At 36.3% G+C, this 23,962-nt stretch overlaps 1 protein-coding gene across 4 annotated transcripts in view; it reads left to right on the forward strand.

The window, feature by feature from the left end:
• Nucleotides 1-23,962, forward strand: part of JMY (junction mediating and regulatory protein, p53 cofactor) — a 79,342-nt gene that overhangs the window by 36,113 nt on the left and 19,267 nt on the right. For 2 of the 4 annotated variants that reach the window (XM_082375888.1, XM_082375889.1), the window contains exons 2-7: nucleotides 792-965; nucleotides 11,242-11,392; nucleotides 14,984-15,153; nucleotides 17,748-17,913; nucleotides 18,399-18,586; nucleotides 20,876-20,962. In XM_082375888.1, coding sequence (XP_082232014.1) covers nucleotides 792-965; nucleotides 11,242-11,392; nucleotides 14,984-15,153; nucleotides 17,748-17,913; nucleotides 18,399-18,586; nucleotides 20,876-20,962 — 936 coding nt within the window. The remainder of the gene's footprint in view (nucleotides 1-791; nucleotides 966-11,241; nucleotides 11,393-14,983; nucleotides 15,154-17,747; nucleotides 17,914-18,398; nucleotides 18,587-20,875; nucleotides 20,963-23,962) is intronic. The other 2 variants (XM_082375890.1, XM_082375891.1) reach the window with 1 other exon arrangement.

Genomic DNA, 23,962 nt, shown 5'->3' on the forward strand with positions numbered 1-23,962 from the left:
ATACATATTAGCGTATATATGTCAGTCCCAGTCTCCCAGTTCATCCCACCCCCCACCCCCACTTTCCTCCCTTGGTGTCCATACGTTTGTTCTCTGCATCTGTCTCTCTATTTCTGCTTTGCAAACCGAAGAAAGGAACCATGTTTTTGTATGCCCAGTGCCTAACATGTATTAAGATGCTCAGTCCTAACTTGTTGAGAAATGAATGAATATCTTTATAAACGTACATATACACGTGAGTACCAAGGAATGCAAAGTAAGAAAGTTATAAAAATCTATTATAGTCAGTTTTAAACTCTTCAGTAGAGTTGAGGGGTGTTCTCACCTAGATTTCGAAGGAAGTGATAGGCATGAGTTGAAGTTTTTGAGGGAATGTTCCAAATTTGGGGGAGGAAAAGAGTGGCAAGATTATTTGGGGAAATTAGTAAAATAATGTTGGCAAGTGTTGATAACTACTTTGTAGATTAGCAATGATTATATAAATATGAAGAAAGCTACTAGATGCTGGGAAAAAAATTTTAAGAGTTAAGGGTAGGCAGATAGTATGGAATTCCAGAAAATGCAGAGAACAGGAATAATATGGTGACAGTAGTTAGAAAAGGATGCTTTAGGCAGTGGTCTTGTAGTAAGACACCTAAGGCATGGAGATAAGTGATGAAAGCAGTTAGTGCTCCTCATTCTCTTTAATTCTGCATTTCAGAGTTCCAAGGTCCTGAGGTGATAGGGAGTTTGCAAGTTTTATAGGCTATTACAGTTGGATTTCTTTGTAGTGAAATTTTCTTGTTCCACAGCTCTTGGATAAGCACAAGAATACAGAGAGCATGGTAGAACTTCTGGACTTGTATCAGATGGAGGATGAAGCCTACAGCAGCCTTGCAGAAGCCACAACTGAACTCTATCAGTATTTACTACAGCCATTCCGAGACATGCGAGAACTTGCCATGCTACGAAGACAGCAGATCAAGGTATTTTTTTTTTAAATCTAAATAGTAACCTGCCTGTTTCATAGTTCTCAGCGTGGCTGGCTATACATTTTAATTATTAGAGGAGCTTTTATAAATGTAGATATCTGATCCATTGTCCCCAGAGATTCTAGTTTGGTAGCTTTGTGATACATAGAGCCTGAACACCTCATTTTAAAAGCATCTGAAAAGGTGACTTTGCTGAGTAGCCAGGGCTGAGAAAAACCTAGGAAATTTGTAAGTACATTGAGATTCCCATTTTTCCCCCTTTCCTGTGCTTTTTTTCCCCTCTCCATCTACTCCTGTCTCCCTTTTAATGTTTTGGGTATTATCTAGTCTTAGACTTCTTTAGCAGGAGTTTTGAGAACATTTGTTTTGGGAAGACCTTGTTTTGCAAGTTACAAGGCATTAATGGTACAGCTTTAAAATTCATGACATTTGACTTTTGTGTGTAAAATATATATTACATTTTTTGAGGCAAGTGTTAAGGGTTTGGTTTTATAGCTGACCTCAAATCAATGTTGCTGTGTTTAATTCACATGGAAATATTGCTGAACTAGGATATTAAAAAACTGTGCATTAATGCGTGAATTTGGAACATTATTTACGAAATTTATATCTGGGAAATTGCCACTTATTCTGAAAACTTTATGCTTGGGGGCAAGAATGAGTAGTATAATATTTGAAAAATTATTACAAGGTAAAGCATGTTTGTGTGTCTTTTTCCCTTTACTAATGAGTCAAGATATGGAGCAGCACAGACTGTCACATAATTGACACACTCTTCTTTATTAATACTTTTGAAAAATATTGGGTTGTTAAGTCAGTTTTATCATAAACTTGGCATTTTGGGTAAAATGGTAACTAGTAACTAAGAATTTTTAGACACTACAGTTTCCTCCAATTTTAAAAAATGAACTATAGATATTTGTCCATTGAAAACTTGACTGGAAGGCTAGGGATGAACTGGATGATATACATGGAGGCCCCATCTACTTCTAAACTAGGCTGCAGTGTTTAGCTGAGATAATCTATATACAGCTTAACATTGATTATCAGAATCTATGTGAATTTTTGCTTTCGTATTATATCATGGTTTGTATTGAGTATTAACATTAGCAAATGGATTGAACCTTCTTGTCAGGCTGTATTGTCCACTCGCGTCACTTATTACTCCATTTTTTTCCCCTGGGAAGCAGAGTATAGGTGAGGAGGAACAGACAACATATTTCTTAAACTGTTAACATTTTCAAAGGTAAAAATCGTATTTTACTGCATTGCCCCTCAAATGCCCCATCAACTATGATGATGAGCTAGTAAGAGAACATGAACAAATTTGTGCCAAAAAATTCTACAACTTAGATGAAATGGATACACTTCTTAGAGAAATGCAAATTGTCAAAATAGAGTCAAGAAAAAATAGAAAAAATGTGGTAGCTCTATATTAACAAAGTTGAATTCATAATTTAAAACGTTCTCACAAAGAAAACTCCAAGGCCAGGTAAAGGATCATTGGAGGATTTAAAAGAGGGAACACTTCCCAACTCATTTTTGAGGCCAGCATTATCCAAATCAAATGACATTATAGAAAAAAAGAAAACTACAGATAAACATCCCTCATGAATGTAGATGCAATAATCCTTAACATAATATTGAAAAATAGGATTCAATAATATACTGTGATTAGGGTTTATCTTAGAAAGGCAAGATCGGTTTAACATTTCAAAAACTAATCAATGTAACTCACCATATTATTGATAAAGGAAAAAAAATCAACATGTCTGGGTGCAGAAATGCACTTGATAAAAAGTTCATTGCCCATCCATGGTAAAATCTCAGCAACCTGGGAAGAGAAGGGAACTTCTTTGAGCTGATAAAGGGTATGTATGGAAAGCCTATCTAACATCATACATGATGGTGAATGACTGAATTCTTCCCCCACTAAGATTGGTAACTAGGTAAGATTGTCTGCTCCCACAACTTTTATTCAATATTTCTCTGGAGTTTGTCGCCAGTTCAATAAGGCGAGAAAAAAATAAAAGGCATATATAAATTAGAAAAAAAGTAAAGCTTTCTTTATTTGTAGATCATGTGATCACACATGTAAAAAAAAATTAAGAATCTAAAAAAGCTACTGGAAATAATCTGTAAGTTTAGTTACAAGGTCAGTATTAAAGATTCAGTTGCATTTTCTATCTTCCAGAAATGAAGTTGAAATCAAAATTTTTTAAATGCCTTGTACATTAGCATCTCTGAACATGAAATGTTTAGGGATAAATTTTATAAAATATATGAAAGGACTATATACTGAAAAATTATAAGACTTTGCTGAGAAAAATTAAAGCATACCTAAATAAATGGGAGATAGACCATGTTAATAGATTGGAAGATAATCTATTAACAGTAATCAATAATGTTTAGATGTCAGTTATCAACTGATCTGTAGATTCAAATTAATATTCCAGTAGGGTGTTTTTTTTTTTTTTAAACTAACCAACCAATTATAAAATAGCTAGAGAAATCCAGACATTGTGGTGATAGTATAGGATAGACGTGTAAATGAATGGAACTAAACAGAATCCAGAAATAAACCTGTGGTTATATAGTCAATTAGTTTTCTGCAAAGGTGACAAGGCAATTCAGTGTGGGAAAAGAATAGTCTCATCAACAAATGGTGCTAGAAGTGTATACCCATATAGAAATAATGAAGTCCAGGCTTCCTTATCTTATACCATACACAAAAATTAATTTGAAATACATCTTAGACCCAAACATAAAGCTCATAGTATAAAACTTTTATAACAAAACTAGGAAGTTTTGACAATCATTCAGAAGGAAAGGCAAAGGTTTTTTAGATAGGATGCAGAAAACTTCAGCCAAAAACTAAAAAAAAAAAAAAGATAAAATTGGACTTCACTAAAATTAAAATTAAATACTTTTGCTATTTTAAAGATTAAGAAAATGAGGAGGCAGGCCACACACTGAGAGAAAATAACTTGTAGTACATCTGAAAAAGGAACTGTACAACTCAGTAAGACAAAACCCCAAAATTTTCAATATGAGCTAAATATTTTAAAAGACACAAAGAAATGGCTAATAATCACATGTGAAGATGCTCAACATACTCATCTAGGAAATCCAAATTGGTACCACAGTGAGATACTATTACACACCCATTGAAGTGAGTACAGTGAAAAAATTCTGGCCCTCCCAAGGGCTAGTGAGGATGTAGAGTAACTGGAATTTTCATACATTGCTAACAGAATTTTAAAGTGGTACAACCACTTTGGAAAACAGTTCGGCACTTTCTTCAAAAGTTAAACATATATGGTTGATCTTTGAACAACCCTTGGGTGTGGTTCCAGGACCTGGACCCGCCAATGATACCAAAATTCTCAGATGCTTAAGTCCCAAAGTGGCTTTCCAGATCGTGGTTCCCCATCTGTGGATTCAACCAACAGCAGATCTTGTAGCACTGTAATATTTATGGGGAAAAAAATCTGCATGTAAGTGGACTCATGCCGTTCAAATCCATATTGTTCAAGGGTCAACTGTACAATACCTTACAACTCAGCTGTTTGTCTCTTAGCTACTTATATGAGAGAAATGAAAACATCTGTTCACAAAAAAGACTTACATACCAGTGTTCGTGCCAACTGTATTTCCAGTAGCCCCAAACTGGGACAACCCAAATTACCATACACAGGTGAATGGATAAACAAAATGTGATATTTCCATATAGTAGAATAATATTCAGCAAAGCAAAGGAATTAACCATTGATAGACACAACAACACAGACACATGTCAAAGTCATGCTAAGTTGAAGCCATATACAGGAGGGTATATACCCTCCTGTATATGTGTGAAGGTATGGATGGCAAAGCAGTACGAGAAGGTATGGATGGCAAAGTAGTACGAGAATATTTTGGAGGTGATGGAAATGTTTTGTATCATGATTGTAGTGGTTGTTTCTTGGGTGTATACAGCAATCAAAACTCATCAAATTGAGCACTTTAGATGGATTCACTTGAACATAGTGTATGTAAATTAAATCCTGATTAAATAGCTTATAAAAAATTGTGCTGAGCAAAAGATGCCAGACAAAGAGTATAAACTGTGCCTCCATTTACATGGAATTCTAGAAGATTGTCCTAAACAGCTGTTGCCTGGGGTGGGGCCAGGGAGATCCACTGAGAGGAAGCAGATGTAACAGAATCCTTTGGGGAGATTGATGTGCTTTAAATCTTGATTATGGTGCCTGTTATCATGGGTATATATATTTGTCAAAATTTACACTTAAAACAGGTACATTTTGTTGTATGTAAATTATAAGTCAGATGATTTTTTAAAAGAAAAATGAGCAGTATGTACAAGTTTATGTAGAGATGCATTGTGAGGTGATCACCATTGCCTGAAGATATATGGAAAAAGGGGGATTATCAAGCTTCACCACTGAAGAATAAGAATTCAGTAGGAAGTGAGTACGTATGTCTGTATTGGAGATTGGAATTGAGAATATTCCAGATAGGTATATAAAAACAGGAATGGTATAGTGAACAGGCATAATACTAGGGCTTTTAGTCACAATAAGTTATTCAAACATTACTGAGTCACCAGCACCATGAGTGGAGGCCAGTAAGTGGCATGGCTGGGATTGAAACACATGTTTGACTGCAAAGCCTGCTCTTTTAGTTATACCACAGGGTGTGAATTGTTTGATATGCCTCAGTCTAAGGATTTGTAGGAGAGGAATGATGGTCAGGGGCTAGAATGCTATCTCATCCTATGGAATTTGACTTTTATTCTTTAGCCTCTTTAAAATACACACCCCTTTCAGAAGCTCCCAGACTCTAATACACTGGTTCTTAAAATGTGATCCCCAGACGAGGAGCATCAGTATCACCTAGAACCTTGTTAGAAATACATATTCTTAGGCCTCACCTCAGATCTCCTTTGCTGAAACTCTAGGGAGAAGCCCAGCAATCTTTGTTTTAACAAGTCTTCCCGGTAATTCTGATATGAAGTTTGAGAACCACGTGTCTAATAAAATTTGAAACAGCTAAGGGATGGAGCACACTAAATTCAAAGTTACATTCTCTCTGGGCCCCAGTTTTTTCATCCATAAAATGAGATTTAAACTAGATGATCCTTGGGGAATTCCCTGGTGGTCCAGTGGTTAGGACTTTCATTGCCGGGGCCCAGGTTCAATCCCTAGTCGGGGAACTAAGATCCTGCAGGCTGCGTGGCATGACCAAAAAAAAAAGCTTAAATAAATAAATAAAAATAAATAAACTAGATGATCCTCTCTAGATTTTTAGGCCCAGTGTCTTAATGAGTCAGGGTTAGTTAGCGAGTTGACCTACTGGTAGTCTTCCTGGATTAACTATAAGCACTTCAGACACATTGTCCAACTTATTTCTAATGACTTGCTGAAGGTACATAAGCTACAAACTAGAAGACACCCTCAGCTTTTCCCTCCCCTTTGTAGCCAGTCATGTCATTTTGCAATTCAGCTGTCTTCTAGTTGAAACTTGAATGTACTCTTCTTCCTCCACCCTTCCCCAGGACCAAGCAAATCTATAGGTGTCTTTGTATGAAATAGAAAAAGTCACCCACCTCCACCCTTATTCCAGCAGACAAATGGGCATATGCAGCAGTACGCATGGCTTGGCAAACCCCCTGGTTTTGTGCAGGGTGCAATTTTTACACCATTGGACCACTGTATACTTTACCACGCACACTATGAAATATATAGTGCTACCACTGTACATTAAGGTACTTATCTCTTACCTCAACTATTTTTTCCTTTGGTTTCCTTGTCTTTAGATGTCTCTTATCTTCAAAAAATGCCTCATTTCACACTCTTTCCTGGGAATAGTACACTTAATATTTGCTTTGAATGTAAAAATGCATGAAATAGATGATGCCAAGTCTAATCATGTCATTCTCTTAATCAAGAGTCACCTTCTGATGACTCCTGGGCCTGGAAAATTCACATTAAGGTCTCTACTACATCAGTATATTGACAAGTTTATCTTGACATTTGTTTCACCTAAGAATTGGAATTTTTTTAAAATTACAATCTCAGCAATAGACTGAAGTAACACTTCAGCTTCTCATATAAAACCCAGTATCCAAGCTAGTGATGTACTTTATAATAAGTATTTCCTTGCCAAGAAATTTGTGTTTATAAACTAGTCTCACTATCCTAGCTACCTAAACTGACACATTTTTTTCCATCTTAAAAACAGACACTGTTTTCTTTCTAGCCCTAAAATTGAAAACAGAGGTGTCATTGTTTTTAGCACATGATCCAGCTGACCAGTGCTGTACATCTTCAAATTTGCCAAGTTAGGAAGAGAACTCAGTATCCTAGCTTAATGTCTTAGGTACAGTAAACTGTAATCATGTTTTTAAACAGTTGGCTGCAGCATTAGCTACTGAGTTTCAGAAGTCAGTTAAAAAACCAGCATTTAAGCATAGCATGTTTGTTTTCTGTATATTTGAATATACATGTACAATGAAGGTAAAAATAATCCAACAACAAAGAACAAGTTATCGCCAAATAATTACCACCAGATTTTTTATATTATTTTTTCTCTTCAAAAAGCCATAATGCAAGGTTTCTCATTTCTGTACAGTGTTTAACTATGAAAGTGAAAAGGGTTTCTATCTTCATGATCTGAGTTAAGATTTTTGAATTTTGAGCACTGCCTGTTCTGGTTATTACATTTCTATTCCATAGTTGTGTCTGTTGGTCTGACCAGAAGATCAAATCAGTTATTTCAACAGAGGGAATTTTAAGAACCAGGTATAAAGTTGTTAACAAGGTAGATAAGAAGGCAACTCTAAGATATCAGAGTTAATTGCAAAAGCAGCCGCCACTCCTAGGATCGGGGGTTACAAAGGGAAGAGGTGGTAATTATTAAAGGATAGGACCTGTGGAGCTGACCTCTGAGAAAGAAGACATTGCTCTTCTAGTGCTGGTGTGTCTGATCTCAATGGAGAGAACCAGATCTCTGGGGATAGGGCAGTGGTGGACAGGTGCTGGTTTGTCTTGGGCACACAAATGAGGTCAGTTCTGCGAAGGTTAAAAAACTGCAAACTCGATTCTGTTAACTCCTTTAAGAAGGTACTGCAGATGCTGGGATGAAGAAGCGAGTCTGGGATGACGATCACAGGAACAGCAAACAGGAAAGTCAAGTGATACAGATAGGAAGAAGCAAATCTTCTCTTCCCTTTAACTCTGAAATCTCTTCCAACCCTTTCTGTTGGCAAAGGGTAAATGTGGTTTTCAGAGCCTGAACCCTAGCATCACAAGGCAGAAGGTTGAACTTGGGAGTTGATAGAATCTAAATACATTTTGACTTTCAAAGTCAGGGAAAAAACTTAGCTAACCTAGCTTATGGTCTTAGGTATAATAAACATACGAAGTTTAATCATGTCATTGAAAAGGACTTCCATCATACCGTGCCGAGTAAGAATTTAAATTTTTGCTACAATTTATTAAATTTATCATAATATCAATTTATTAAATTTCTTTTTCATACTTGTGAACACTAATCTTTTGCTTTTTAACTTGTTTTAAAAATCAGAGGCAATCACAAATGAAAGCATAAAACCTTGATGGTTTTATTACAGAAAACAAGTTTTCTAAAACCTTAAATGTAAACTGAAGTCTAAATATGCCACTTATTATTGCTGAGAATCCCTCAGTGGTTTCCAGTTACCTGTCATATGCAGTACAAACTCCCCAGCCTCCTCATAGTGATCATAACCTACTTTTCTAGTCTTATCTCCCACTACCTTCATCTGTTTTACCTAAACTCCAGCTAGGCTGGACTGCTCTCTGTCCTTTACCATGCATTGAACTTACTTGCCTCAAGGCTTTTGTTCAGGTTAATTCTTACCTACAGCATCCCTTTTGGGTGGTTCTCTTTTCCCATATGCTCCCCATGTAACTGTCAAAATCCTACCCCTCCTTCAAAGCCCTCTGCAATTAATGGGCCTCAATAAAGTTTGTCCTGATCTAAACAGCTAAATGTGTTCAAAGATTATGGTATCATAAAATACTTCCAGAAAAGGTTTTAATCAATTTATAGTTCCACCAGCAGTATATTATGTGTGCCTGTTTCACCATGACTTCACTAACCTTGGTTAGTATTGTTTTTAATATTTGCTTAATGAGTCTTCCTACGATAAATGGTTTGTCACCCTACCATCTAAAAACAGCTGTCTTGTGTCTTCTCTCCTCCCGTCTCCTCTACCAATTTATTTTTAACTGGATTCTTTCTTTCTTTTTTAAATTTTTATATTATTTTGGATTATAGTTGATTTACAGTGTTCTGTTACTTTCAGATGTACAGCAAAGTGATTCAGTTATACATATACATAATTCTTTTTCAGATTCTTTTCATAACTGGGTTCTTTCTTCACAGGGGAAGACATAGGTTCTCCCTCTCAGCTTGCTCTGTGATCTCCCATTAAAATAAAGCAGAGTGCCTACCCTTAAGCCTTATCCTCTTCTCCACCCTTTTCCCCTCTATTCACTCACACAGATTTCTCAAAAGAGTATTATACATGTGTCTACATTTCTCTCCTCATTAAAAACATGTATGGAAGTGCATTTTTATTCACTCATTCAGGAAATATTGTAGGTTACCTAGTTCATGCCTGGCAGTGTGCTAGTGAAAAGCAAGCAGGCAGAGATAAAAACCACTTGTGCATTCTCTGCCCTCGTGGGACACTCAGAGCAGAAAGCAGGTGATAGGAAATAATATGAAGTATGATTGTGATAAGACTTAAGAATGAAGGCTATTTGTTAGATTGAAGAGCTTATACTGCCTGTAACGGTGAGTCAGGGACGACATCCATGAACCAGTAATTGAACTGAGGTCTGAAGATACGGTGGGAATTAATAGGCAAAAGGAATTTGCCTGTACTGCAGAACTGTTGTCGCCAAGTTCATGCCGTTAGGTCCGTGGGTACTTGCTGTGTATCTACTTGACCCCTAAGCAGTGTTTGATAGTGTTGATTTCTCCTCCATTGAATCTTGCTACTTATATGATTACAGTTCCTTACATGAACTCATTCACTCTCGTTGCTTTAAATGTCTTCTAGTGTGTCAGGGGTACCCAAGCTTATATCTCTGGGTATGACTTGCGAAGTTAAACTTAGCATGCAAAATGAAATCCTTGGCAATTCCATGTACATATTTTTTCCCAGTAACCCTAGGATCATTCTTGACCTCTTCCTCTACCTTGCCACTGTCCCCCTAACATTGCTAATTAATTGTTCTGTGTGTGCTGAGCACTACAGTGAGTGCTCATATGTTTTTCCCTCTTTCTGGAAGACTTCATTTGCTTAAGGAGCAGTATATTGTTGCTTCAAGACTAAATCAACTGTTTTAGACTGTTCCTTTGATTTCTATTTATTGTACTGTTTAGAGACTATGACCTGCATTATTTCTACTTTTGAAATTCATTATACTTTTTTAGTGGTGTATGATAAATTACTTGATCAGTTTTTTTTTTAAGTGTGCCAGGGGTGGGTTAATATTTTTTCCCCATCATCCTAATATGGTGTTATTGTTTAAGTTTTAAGTCTCTTACTCAGTATGTGGTAAAGCAGTACAGAGGGTCTATTGCTGTTCTTCCTGGACTGTACCTTTCTTCCATATTAACATACTGGTTTAGCACTTTTCTATACTTTAATATTAATATTGTTATTTCTGTGACATTCACTTGGCACACCTCTGTCCATCATTTGATTTTCAACTTTCCTTTGTCCTTCTGTTTTAGTTGTGACTCTTGTAAAGAATACATAGCCAGTTTTTCTGTTACTTATATCCAGAGTCCTTCAGTAGGCAGATAGGCTGATTTTTATATATTGTCAATCTTATTTTATTTATTTATGTCAATGATTAAATAAGCATTTTATTGGCACAAATAATTCTTAACCTGAAAATATAATTATCATAAAGGAGGAAATAAATTTCTCATCCCAGCACTTGAAAATAATCAGTCTTAAACATTTTGTTATATGTCCTTTATTTATATATAGAAGAGGGAAGGATGAAGAAGAAGATAGAGGAGGAAGGGGGAACAAATTTCTTGTTAATTTAATTGTTTTGTAAACTGATAGCTTCTACTGCAGAGCAGGGAAAAACAAGTATTCTTTCTTCTAGTACCAAGCACAATGCCTGATATATAAACGTTCAGTAAATGTTAAAAGAGAGAAAGAAATGATCTTTTCCATTTTTCTTTTTTCTCTCTATAGATTTCTATAGAGAATGATTACCTGGGTCCCCGAAGAATTGAAAGTCTACAAAAAGAAGATGCTGATTGGCAGCGGAAAGCTCATATGGCTGTGCTGTCCATTCAAGATCTTACTGTCAAATATTTTGAAATAACAGCTAAAGCTCAAAAAGGTGAGTTTCCCAGTAGAATTATTTTTGTTAAGTATTTTCAAAATGGATGGAGGTATTTTCAAAAATGAGTGGTTTAAGTATTTTATGTTCGAAATAGTTATATAGAAAAGAATTAAAGACCACTCATAATCCTAGCAGTTAAAGAAGACCACTATTAACAAGTTAAGGTATATCCTTTCAGTCTTTTCTAGGCATATGTGTTTACATATAGCCCACCTTTAAAAAAATTAAAAGTGATGGGTATTAGTATAGCATAATTCAATTCCGACAATAATTGTTCACAGTTACAGATGTCATAGCTTAAAGGCCCAGTCACCAACAAGACTCCCTGCCCTTCAGACACTACTTGCAAATTTGGGGTGTCCTTAGGCCATCTGTACATCTAACCAACTGGCTACAAATTTGGGGTTCCTATAGCCCTTTTAGGTTCAAAAATTCACTACAGTGACTTGCAGAACTCAGGAAAACACATACTTACCATTACAATTTATAAAGGATACAAATCAATCCAAATGAAGAGATACATCTGGCAAGGTCTGTCTGGCAAGGTCCATTCCTTCCAACTCCCTTCCATAGGAGGCCACAGAAATCGTTCCACCACTCCCTGAGAAGCAGTTTAAATTATTCATTATTTTAATAATCTCTCTGTATACCTGACATTAAAGTAGTTATTCAGGTTATTCTTTCAGCAAATCCACGTTTCCTTAAAAGTTTCACTCGAAGCAATTGTGCTGAATGAGAATACTTTCCTTTATTCCTCAGCCTCATTTGGCATTGTCATTTTAAAAAAAAACAAAAAAACCAGTTTAATAGATGAAAAGTAGTACCATGTTTTTAAAATTTGCATTTCTTTGGTTATTACTGAGTGTTCATCTTTTTTGTTTTCATGTAATAATTGGTATTTGCATATCCTTCCTTTTTTCCCAGTTACTGTCTTCTGCCTATTTTTCTATTGGGCTGTTTTCCCCCTATTGATCTATATAAGATCTCCTTGTATTATCTATATATTAGAAGAGGAGTAAAATAGGCCTTTATTTCCTCCCTTATGCAAAGCCAGGTGTAGCCCAATTTTACTGCTTAGTTTTTAAAAACATCTTAAATGGGCCCTTTTCTGACAGGTATATGTATGTTAGAACATCAAGGTTTTTAAAACAAATTTAACTTGATTCCTTGTAAACACCAGGACTGTTGCCTTCAGAGCTTTTTTACATATAATGATCACCATAGGGTGTTATTACATGGTTGTTATCCTGTTAATGTTATCAGTCATCTTAGCAAGAATCTTTATTCTTGCCAGCAGAGGGAGAGAAGAATCTGTTTTCAAGGTGTTCCAATATTGTTCTAGGGGTATTCCGAGCATTCTGTATTCATAATTTTCTACATTATCTTCATATTCCTGAGCTGTTGGAAAATAACTCCCGGTGAAGTGAGCAGTAATTAGGCAGAAGAATACATTCTATCTAAAGATGTTGGAAGACAAAGTATTGACTAGCTCTTGTGGTAGGTAACAACCTGAGACTGAATTAGGGCAGGGAACTGCTCCACAGACACGGTCCTTAAGTGGGAAGCAAGAGATAAGGCTCCAGACTAGTTTTGATTATGCAGAATGTTTGACTATATGCTGTGATTACAAGTTCAGGTAAAAATGATAGAAGCAGCAGACTAGGTATTTAAGCAACTTGGGTACTAATATAACTCTCCTTTTATAGGTGTGTAACCTTGGTCTTAAGTCACCAAGTTTCACATATCTATGTTGAAGGTGTTGATAATGCATACCATGCCTATTCTATAGGATTGCTGGGCAGATAAATAGAACGCTTGGAAAAAGCACTTTGAAATGAACACAACATCATATAAATATGAGTGATTGTGGTCGCGTGTGCATGAGGGAGAGAAGAAACAAAACAGACCATGTATTTGATTAATATTGCCATGTGAAGTGAGAGAAACATTTGAATATCTATTATTCTCTCATTTAATTTCCACAAGTCTTCCGAGGAGGTACTGTATTTCCTTATGTTTATCATTCAAGGGAATTTAGCCCAAGAACAGTTAAGTTTCTTCTGAAAGTTACATGTTGATGGGTAGAAGTGGGAATTTAACTCCAAGCTGTCTAACTCCAAACCCCCTGCTGTTATTTTTTCCCCTGCAGTGCACTACTGTATTGATCTTATGGTTGCATAAATATTATCATACATTTTTAAAAGATAGAGATTTAAAATGGCAGAATCATTTGATATGTAAGCAACAGAATTAGTTATTATTTGTTAGAAACCCTAAAATAAAGGATCAGATAAATATTCAAATATGTTAGCATTTAAAGGCCAAAGAAAAACCAGAGAAACCAAAAGAACTATATTGAGAGGAGATTCTGAGTAAGCAGATTGCTCATTTTTCATAAGAACTCAACAGATGTTTAAGACTAAATCAAGAAATGGTAACGTTCTTGAGTGGAGGTAACTACCCAGGAGCAGGTTCCAAGTTGGTTGCATTTAGGCATTGGGACTAAGGGTGGGGGGAGAGCTGAGCATGAGAAACTGCTCTTTTCCACTACCAGCATCTCTGTACAGTTTTAATTTTCAAGTATGTACTCGTATTATTGTAAAAAAATTAAAATTCTGAGACAAATGTTACTGAGATACTTCTTGCAAAGAGGGTTATGATATAGTAGCATTACAAAAGTATTAATCACTTACCTCTGAACGTAGTAAAGAAACTACTAGAGAATGTACACTGATCTAAAGACTACATTAGGTACTGCATGATCAGATTGCCTGACTCTTTTATGATAGTTAAAGCATGTCTGGCCTATTAGGCATAAGGGTCATAAGGATGGCTGGGTTCATTTCTATAAGGACCCAAGATGAGCCAGCACCATGCTATTATCAGTGATAAACTTCTTTAACTGGAAGATACTAGGTGTTTGATTGTCAAGAAATGTTTCTTGAATGAGGCCTCTATTGTGGCAAACTAAAAAGTTCTTCCTTTTTTTGTGTGGTGGCAAGGAGAAGTTGGGTGTCTTCCTTGTGGCTTAGTTAGTTAAGCCCAGCACTAACTGATTCTGCTCCAGCACTAACCTTAGCAGAATCAGCTCCATGCTAATGTCTAGGATTTATTTCATCCTATGTCATATCGTTAAAATACTTTTGGAGAACTCAAAAGTACATGAATTTAAATAATTTTTAAATACCGTTTAATAGTTATGGTTCTAATTTCAACTAATATACCTAGGAAAAAGTATAAACCGTCACAGAATAAAGTTTTATAGAAACTTAGAAATTTAATAACACTGGACGATGTGAAAAGAGTATTTTTTTTAAGTAAGTTTTAAAATTAACCTGAAAACTCAGATTCATCTTCAGAAAGTTATTTCTGAGAATGATTATTTAAAATTCTTATTGGAGACATTAGAGAGAATCTAAGATACTGTTGAATTATATTTTAGAGCTGTTATAGGTAATTTATCATGAGGGTAGGATTTGTGTGTTTATCTTTGAGTGTGTGATCAGTGGAATCTAAGACTTTCAATTCTTTAGTATCAAGTTGTTTCATGTCTTAATGTCTCAATGTCTTTTTAAAAATTATCAATAGCTGTGTACGATCGAATGCGAGCAGATCAGAAGAAATTTGGTAAAGCATCATGGGCAGCAGCCACTGAACGTATGGAAAAACTCCAGTATGCAGTTTCTAAGGAGACTCTGCAGATGATGAGAGCTAAAGAGATCTGTTTGGAACAGAGGAAACATGCACTAAAAGAAGAGGTAACAGAAGCCATGAGAAAAATATATTTAAAAATTTTTTTAAATAAGATGTGCTATTTGACTTTTTTTTTGGTATAAGACTTAAATTTTTCTGACTCTACAGGCAGTTGTTAATTTTGCACTATCTCCATGAGACGATGATAACTTTCACCATGGGGCCTCTGATAGAAGAGTTAGAGTTATGGCATTTTCACAGCATGCCAGCATGACTGTAGGCAGCAACTGTTAAAAGAAAAAGGAGCACTCGTTTCCTATCTCCCCTTCGGTCCTCCCCACACCTAGGCAACTATTTTCTGTCTCTATAGATTTACTATTCTGGACATTTCATATAAATGGAATCATAAAAGATGCGATTTTTTTAATGCTTTTTCCCCCTCGTAGTGTAATGTTTTCAAGGTGCATCCATATTGTAGCATGCATCACTACTTAATTTACTTTTTTTGGCCAAATGATACACACCACATTTTATGCATTCATCAGTTGATGAACTTTTGGGTTCTTTCTACTTTTGGAGCTTTACGAATAAAGCTGCTATGAACATCCACGTGCAAGGTTTTCATTTATCTTGGCGTGAAATGTTATTTAACCTATTGAGGAACTGTCAGACTGTTTTCCAAAGCAGCTGTACCATTTACATTCCCACCAGCAGTGTACAAAGGATAGAATTTCTCCACATCTTTCTTTACATTATCACTAAACACTGTCTTTTTTATTATAGGCACCGTGGTGGGTGTGAATTGGTATCTCGTGGCTTTGATTTGCCTTTCTCTGATGGCATTTATGTCCAGTATCTTTCCATGTGCTTATTGGCCACTTATATATCTTCTTTGCAGAAGTGTCTATTCAGGTCATTTGCCCATTAAAAATTGTTTTTTTTGTGGGGGAGCTGTGCTACTAGGCTTGCGGGATCCACTGGACTGACGGGGAACTCCCTAAAATTGGGTTTTTTTAAATTACTGAATTGAAAGAGTTCTTTACATCTTCCAGATACAAGACTTATCAAATATATGATTTGCAAATATTTGCTCCCATTCTGTGGCTTGACCATATTGGCTTCTAAATACATTGAGTATGTATTTGTGAAAGTTGTATATTCTCTAGAGAAGAACAAAATGTCATCACTGCTTTTATTAATACAGCTTTATGTAAAATATATTGTTCTACGAATGTGCATATGCATGTCTAACTCTTGTTTAAAAAATAGCGTATGAGGTAATCTATAATATTTTAAGGGTACGATCTAGAAAGATCTTTTTGTTAATGGATTTTAAATTATGGATTTAGATTTGTTAATGGATTTATTTTTCCCTTACATTTTCTGATTTGCTACTATTGTTAAAGGAAAAATTAGAACTTGTTCTGAACTTTTCCACACTATTCAGAATCTCTTCACAGATTTCAGCTCCATCTCTCCTTCACCTGAGGCATTTGCACTCTAATCTTCTTTTCTAGTTAGCTTTCTCCTTTATGTTACTAGGTATCTGGAATTTTCTTAAGGTCTTGAACTTTAAAACTTGAAATGCTAGCATTTTATTGACTGAAATAGAGTGCCACTGTCTTCATCAGATTGACTAGCTTTATTCTAACCAGGATGAATTGTAATGACAACATAGGGTGCCTAAAAGAGCTGCTGAGGTAAGATTTATAACTATGTGCTATTGCGAGAACATTTCTTACTGGAACTGGTCTCCTATGGTAGAGGAAGGATGAGGCTGAAATGGGCCAGGGAGTCTGGCATGTTTATCTGTGGGGTCATTTTCCCTGGGGTTATCCTTAATAGTACCTTAATAGTCTGTTTTTGAATGTTCTCGATTGTGTTTGAATTCTTCAAAGGATTTGGTAAAGCTGTCAGTTAGTCATTCTTTCCAGGTTTATGCCTGTTGAGTGATACAATATATGCATTGTGCTTTTTATATATATCTGTGATGATGACTGCACTAGTTTTATTAGCATTAATTTAACATGACCACATGACTCATGAGAAACAGACCAAATGGGATTTATTAAGCCCAGCCGAAACACATCCCTTGCTTTATAGTACAGTACTACTCTGTGGTTTAAATTATGGGGAGACTTTTGTTCTTTAAAAAAAATGTTGATATGTCACATCTCCTTAGGTTATTTTAAAAACAAAAACATCTTCCTGATGTGGCAGTGGTATTTGCCATGGTATAATGCTAAACATCAGACAATTTGTAAAGTAACGCTGAAACATTAAATATCACCCAGGCAAGCAAAATTCTATTTGACTTAAAAAATTTTTAACCACACTTAGGAGTAAGTACTATTCCTTTTTAACCGAGTCTTGATTATCGTCATTCTCACCTCTTTTAAGTCACAGACTCTTGTCCCTTTATGAATTTGAAAGCTAGGAGCACTACTCAGAGAAAAATATGCATGTACACACAGCTTTATACACAAATTTAGTAGGTTCTTAAATTATCTGTACATGAGCCTCTGATCCCACATTGTCTGCTGGTGTTCAGTTGCTTCATGGATTTATCCTGTCTGATTAGTTAGTATTCATTTCTAATCATAACTTAATTTCTTGTTCTCTCAAACTAGATATGCTCTTATTTTTATTTTCAATGCAGATGCAGAGTTTGCAGGGCGGTACAGAAGCCATCGCTCAATTGGATCAATTAGAAGCTGATTATTATGATCTGCAACTTCAGTTGTATGAAGTGCAGTTTGAAATCTTAAAGTGTGAAGAGCTACTGTTGACAGCACAACTGGAAAGCATCAAAAGACTTATATCGGGTATGATGTGTGTCTAATACATAAGTCCACAAAAATACATTTGAATGAATGATGGAATTTCCCCATGTATTTGTTTGCATACATAGGGAAAATGTACATGGACACCAGTTTTATTTCTTCTGTTGAGGCTAAGAAAACTTAATGTAAAGTCAAACAAGTGATTTAGTAGATGTAGCAGTGCAACTATGTTATTCCTTCCTACTTACTTTGTAAGTAACTTGCTTTGTTGCTTCAGCCAGAATCTGTATTCTCAAATTTTTAATTTGGGAGACAAGGTTCTTGGCATTTTACATTGAGCACTTAACTATGTGCTAGACACTGGCACACACATTCCCCCTAAGAGGTATATTTCCTAATCACTATTTTACAAAGGGGTAATGGCTTTGCCTGAGGTTATAGAATCAGTGAGTGGATCAGAGCCCTGTTCTGTCTGGCTCTGTAGCCCATGCTCTTAACCACTACCCCTTGTTGCTGTTTTGTAACAGAAAAGAGAGATGAAGTGGTATACTATGACACTTATGAAAGCATGGAGGCCATGCTGGAGAAGGAAGAGATGGCAGCGTCTGTGCATTTACAGAGAGAAGAGCTACAGAAACTTCAGCAGAAAGCACGGCAGCTGGAGGCAAGACGTGGACGGGTTTCAGCCAAGAAAGCATACCTCAGAAATAAAAAGGTATAATAGGTTACATATTTATTGAATATAACCTTAATTTTACATCTTGCTTTTATTCATTACTTAATCTTTGACCCATATCCAATAATTCTAACCCAATTTGTCACTGATGCACATACCTTTTAAAACTGAGTACAAGTTGTATCTTCTCAATACTTGGACCATTATATTGACATTATATGGTTGTCTGAGCATTACTCTCTTAAACACATTGGAACAGCCAGTGGTGATATGCTGTTTGCCTCAGCCACCCAAAGGTGACTCTGATCATGACTACAGGATCCCATGTAATGTAATTCCTGGCTCCCTTTTATTTTAAGGAGGCCAGGGATGCTCTACAATTAAGTTGACTGGTTCTGACCTCAGTCTTCAAGGAAATTTTTATTTATATATAAAAGTGTGTACCAATTTAATCTATCTTCTTCACTCTTCATTCTTATATTAAACTAAATCTGAGGTAGGGAAACTCAGCCCTGTAGATTCTGCCCATTTACACCGCAGCCTCTGATCTGCTGTGACCTATCACAGCACACAGCCAAGGGTCTCTGAATGGTCTTACCCCCTGTCCTCCCCTTTCCCTGCCCCCAGACTCCCAAATCCAACGGCTTAGGTGACAGAACTGCAGAGGGAAGGAGGAATGACAAAAGAAGGGCTGGAAAGAGAGGAACTTAGAAACACTGTTCTGAGAAGAAAGATCAGTCATACTTTACCAAAGATCAGAATGGCTCTCTTTGTAACAGCAGCCTACATTCCTTGTTGTCCGCATGTCAGCACCCCCAGGGTCACAGGCTCCGTGGTTAATCTGGCACCCACACTAGAATTTCATACCCAGGGGTAGTTCTCTGGCTGTAAGTAAATCATGCCCTGCTTCTCCTCTTGAAAGAACAAAGATGGTCTCTGGCTGTGCCATGAGGACTTGAGGTCTATGCTTTGTGATTAAACTTTTCAAGAAGAATAATAGAAATAACATCGTTCTTTATGTATATTATCTTCTTTTATTCTCCCAGTAGCCAAAAAGCATTCTGATACTTGATTTGGTGGCAAGCCCAGACCTGAACATTTCTTTGTCCTACTTACTTTGACTATTCATCTGTTTCGCTGCAAAAACATCAGTAATACTTATTATGGGGTGTTGTGTCAGATCCTGCTGGAGTTACTGGGCAATAGATGGTGTATGCAACATATCACCTTTCTAAAATTAAAAAAAAAATTAATTTTGAAACACATCTGAGTTCTGTTCTTGATAAGGAATTGTAGACTTGTATCCTCATTTTATAACCAAGGGAACTAAGGCTTCCAGTCATTAAATAAATTACCTAAGGAAAAGCAGCTAGTATGGGTCAAAGTAGGATACTATCCTAGGTCTGTGTGACTTGGAAGCCTGAGCCATTATATCACTACATCATGCCACTTTTCCCCCTTGGAGACTGCCTTGGACAGGTTCAATCCATGATCAATACTTGTTAGGCAGTAGAGTCAATGCAGTGTGGGTAAAGATAGGAAGGAGATAGAAGAGCTGCTTTAAAATACAGCTTCCTGGCCTGAAAGGTTATTCATGTATGACTTAACGAGGTTATAAGACTAATCTTTTGGTATAGCTTTGAGAGTGTTAGAAACTAATGTTTATCTGGAGGACTTTTCCGGAAGGACCCAGAGAAAATGAAGACTTAGCATGGTGCCAGTAGGAAGTTGCCAGATGATAGGGTATGTGTGAAGAGCACATATCTCTTAATATTATTTTCATGTAAATCTGTAGCATACTATTATTGTACTTTCTAGTCTTTAAGGTGTCTTTTTAGCTCTGAAGTCTATGATCAGAAGATTCAGATTTCATGATATTGTTTAAACCAATCCAGGCAAAATCATGTTCTTTACTTCATCAGAGAGCACTTAAGAAACAGAGTTTAAGTCAAGAGTTATGTGTCCTTTTTTGCTCAGACTAGTTTAAAGAGTACAATAATACTTAGAATCTTCTGGCCACAGTCTTCAGATTTGAAAGAAACTTTTGAGATTATCTAGGTACACCCCCCTTCCACTCTACCATGCCCCATTCCTTCCCTTCCAAAAAAAGGGAGAAATCAGGAATTCTACAGATGTTAAGTAGTTTAATAGAAGAGTCTTTTAAGATCCTAATTATTTGGCTTATGCTGCTTTGATATTCCAGATGAGAAACCAGAGGTGGCTTACTTGCTGTGTAGGTATATGTTAAGATTAAAATTTATCAAATTGAATTAGATTTTGAGTCTTTCAAGTTTCACTTATATTAAAACAGATTTCATGTATTTATAGGAAATTTGTATTGCAAAACACAAAGAAAAATTCCAACAGCGCCTTCGGAGTGAAGATGAATATAGAACCCACCACACAGTACAACTAGTAAGTTTGCACTCTGGAAGACTTAGAATAAAACTTTGAATTTTACGTATCTCAAAGTGAATAAAATCTGTAGAGAATAAGAAAATGTTATAGCTAGATGTTAGCATTAAGTCACTGTACAGCCATTCCTCAGTGTCCATGGGGAAATTGGTTCCAGGACACCTGCCCTTCCAACTCCCCCAACCTCCCCACCAAAATCTCCAGTCCCTTATATAAAATAGCATAGTACTTGCACGTAACTTGTGCACATCCTCCTATATTCTTCATCTCTAGATTACTTATAATACCTTATATAATGTAAATGCTATGTAAGTAGTTGCCAGTAGGCAAATTCTTCGAGTTTTGCTTTTTGGAACCTTCTGTGGTTTTTTTGCCCCCTGAGTATTTTCAATCCGAGGTTGTTTGAATCCAAGGATATGGAACCCTCAGGTTCAGAGGCCCAATTGTGCATATACTCGTTATAGCACAGCTTCCTCTACCAGTGCAGTCCCACACAAGAGTGGTATATTTGTTACAGTCTGAACCAACATTGGCACATCATTACCACCCAAAGTCCACAGTTCATCCTTAGTGCTGTACATTCTATTGGTTTTGCCAAATATATAATGACATGAATCCACCATTATAGTATCATACAGAATATTTTCACTGCCCTAAAAATTCCCCATGCTCCACCTTTTCATACCCCTCTCTCCGCAAACTCCTGGCAACCACTGATCTTTTGTTTTGCCTTTCCCCCGAACGTTTAATTGGAACCATATATGTAGCTGTTTCATATTGGCTTATGTAACTTGTAATTTGCACTTAAGGTTCCTCTTTTTATTTGCGTGGCATGGTAGATTATTTCTTAGCACTGAATAATATTCCATTGTCTGGATATACCACAGTTTATTTGTCCATTCACCTGGTGAAGACATCTTGCTTCCAAGTTTTGACACTTATGAATAAAGCTGATACTGTGGGAAGGTTTTTGAGTGCACATTAAGTTTTCAGCTCTTTTGGTAAATAGCAAAGAGCATGATTGCTGGATCTTATGGGAAGAGTATGCTTACCTTGTAGGAAACTGCCAAATTGTCTTCCAAAGTGGCTGTACCATTTTACATTCTCACTAGCAATGAATTTAGAGTTCCTTTTGCTCCATATCCTCCATTTAATGTTGTCAGTGTTTTGGAATTTAGCCATTCTAATAAGTGTGTAGTGGTACCTCATAGTTGTTTTAGTTTGCAGTTCCCTAATGGTGTAGGATGTTGGGCATGTTCTCACAAGGCTTATCTACCATCTGTACCTCTTCTTTAGTAAGTGTTAGGTATTTTGTTCATTTTTAATTAGGTTATTTGTTTTCTTATTGTGGATAATAGCCCCTTTCAGATATGCCTGTTGCAAATACTTGCTCCTAATCTATGGCTTGCCTTTTCATTCTTTGACATTATCTCGAAGAGCAGAGTGTTTTTGTTTGTTTGTTTCTTTTAATATTATTATTATCTTTTTTATACAGCAGGTTCTTATAAGTCATCTATTTTATACATATTAGTGTATATATGTCAATCCCAATCTCCCAATTCATCCCCCTCCCGCGCTGCTTTCCCCCCTTGGTGTCCATACGTTTGTTCTCTACATCTGTGTCTCTATTTCTGCCTTGCAAACTGGTTCATCTGTACCATTTTTCTCGATTCCACATATATGCGTTAATATACGGTATTTGTTTTTCTCTTTCTGACTTACGGCACTCTGTATGACAGTCTCTAGGTACATCCACATCTCTACAAATGACCCAATTTCGTTCCTTTTTATGGCTAATAGTCCCTTGTATATATGTACCACATATTCTTTATCCATTCATCTGTCAATGGGCATTTAGGTTGCTTCCATGACCTGGCTATTGTAAATAGTGCTGCAGTGAATACTGGGGTGCATGTGTTTTTTTGAATTATGGTTTTCTCTGGGTATGTGCCCAGTATATGCTGGGTGATATGGTAATTCTATTTTTAGTTTTTTAAGGAACCTCCATACTGTTCTCCACAGTGGCTGTATCCATTTACCTTCCTACCAGCAGTGCAAGAGGGTTCCCTTTTTTCCACACCCTCTCCAGTATTTGTTGTTTGTAGATTTTCTGATGATGCCCATTCTAACCGGTGTGAGGTGATAGATACCTCATTGTAGTTTTGATTTGCATTTCTCCAATTATTAGTGATGTTGAGCAGCTTTTCATGTGCCTCTTGGCCATCTGTATATCTTCTTTGGAGAAATGTCTATTTAGGTCTTCTGCCCATTTTTTGATTGGGTTTTTTTTTTAATATTGAGCTGCATGAGCTGCTTGTATATTAATCCTTTGTCCGTTGATTCGTTTGCAAATATTTTCTCCCATTCTGAGGGTTGTCTTTTCATCTTGTTTGTAGTTTCCTTTGCTGTGCAAAAGCTATTAAGTTTCATTAGGTCCCATTTGTGTATTTTTGTTTTTATTTCCATTACTCTAGGAGGTAGGTCAAAAAAGATTTTGCTGTGATTTATGTCAAAGGGTGTTCTTCCTATGTTTTCCTCTAGGAGTTTTACAGTGTCTGGTCTTACATTTAGGTCTTTAATCCATTTTGAGTTTATTTTTGTGTATGGTGTCAGAGAGTGTTCTACTTTCATTCTTTTACATGTAGCTGTCCAGTTTTCCCAGCACCACTTACTGAAGAGGCTGTCTTTTCTCCATTGTATATCCTTGCCTCCTTTGTCATAGATTAGTTGACCATAGGTGCGTGGGTTTATCACTGGGCTTTCTGTACTGTTCCATTGATCTGTCTTTCTGTTTTTGTGCCAGTACCATATTGTCTTGATTACTGTAGCTTTGTAGTATAGTCTGAAGTCAGGGAGTCTGATTCATCCAGCTCTGTTTTCTCCCCTCAAGATTGCTTTGGCTATTTGGGGTCTTTTGTGTCTCCATAGATTTTAAGATTTTTTTTTTTCTATTTCTGTAAAAAGTGCCATTGGTAATTTGATAGGAATTGCACTGAATCT

Source organism: Balaenoptera borealis (assembly GCF_965194805.1).
Source record: "Balaenoptera borealis genome assembly, chromosome: 2".
Lineage (NCBI taxonomy): Eukaryota > Metazoa > Chordata > Mammalia > Artiodactyla > Balaenopteridae > Balaenoptera > Balaenoptera borealis.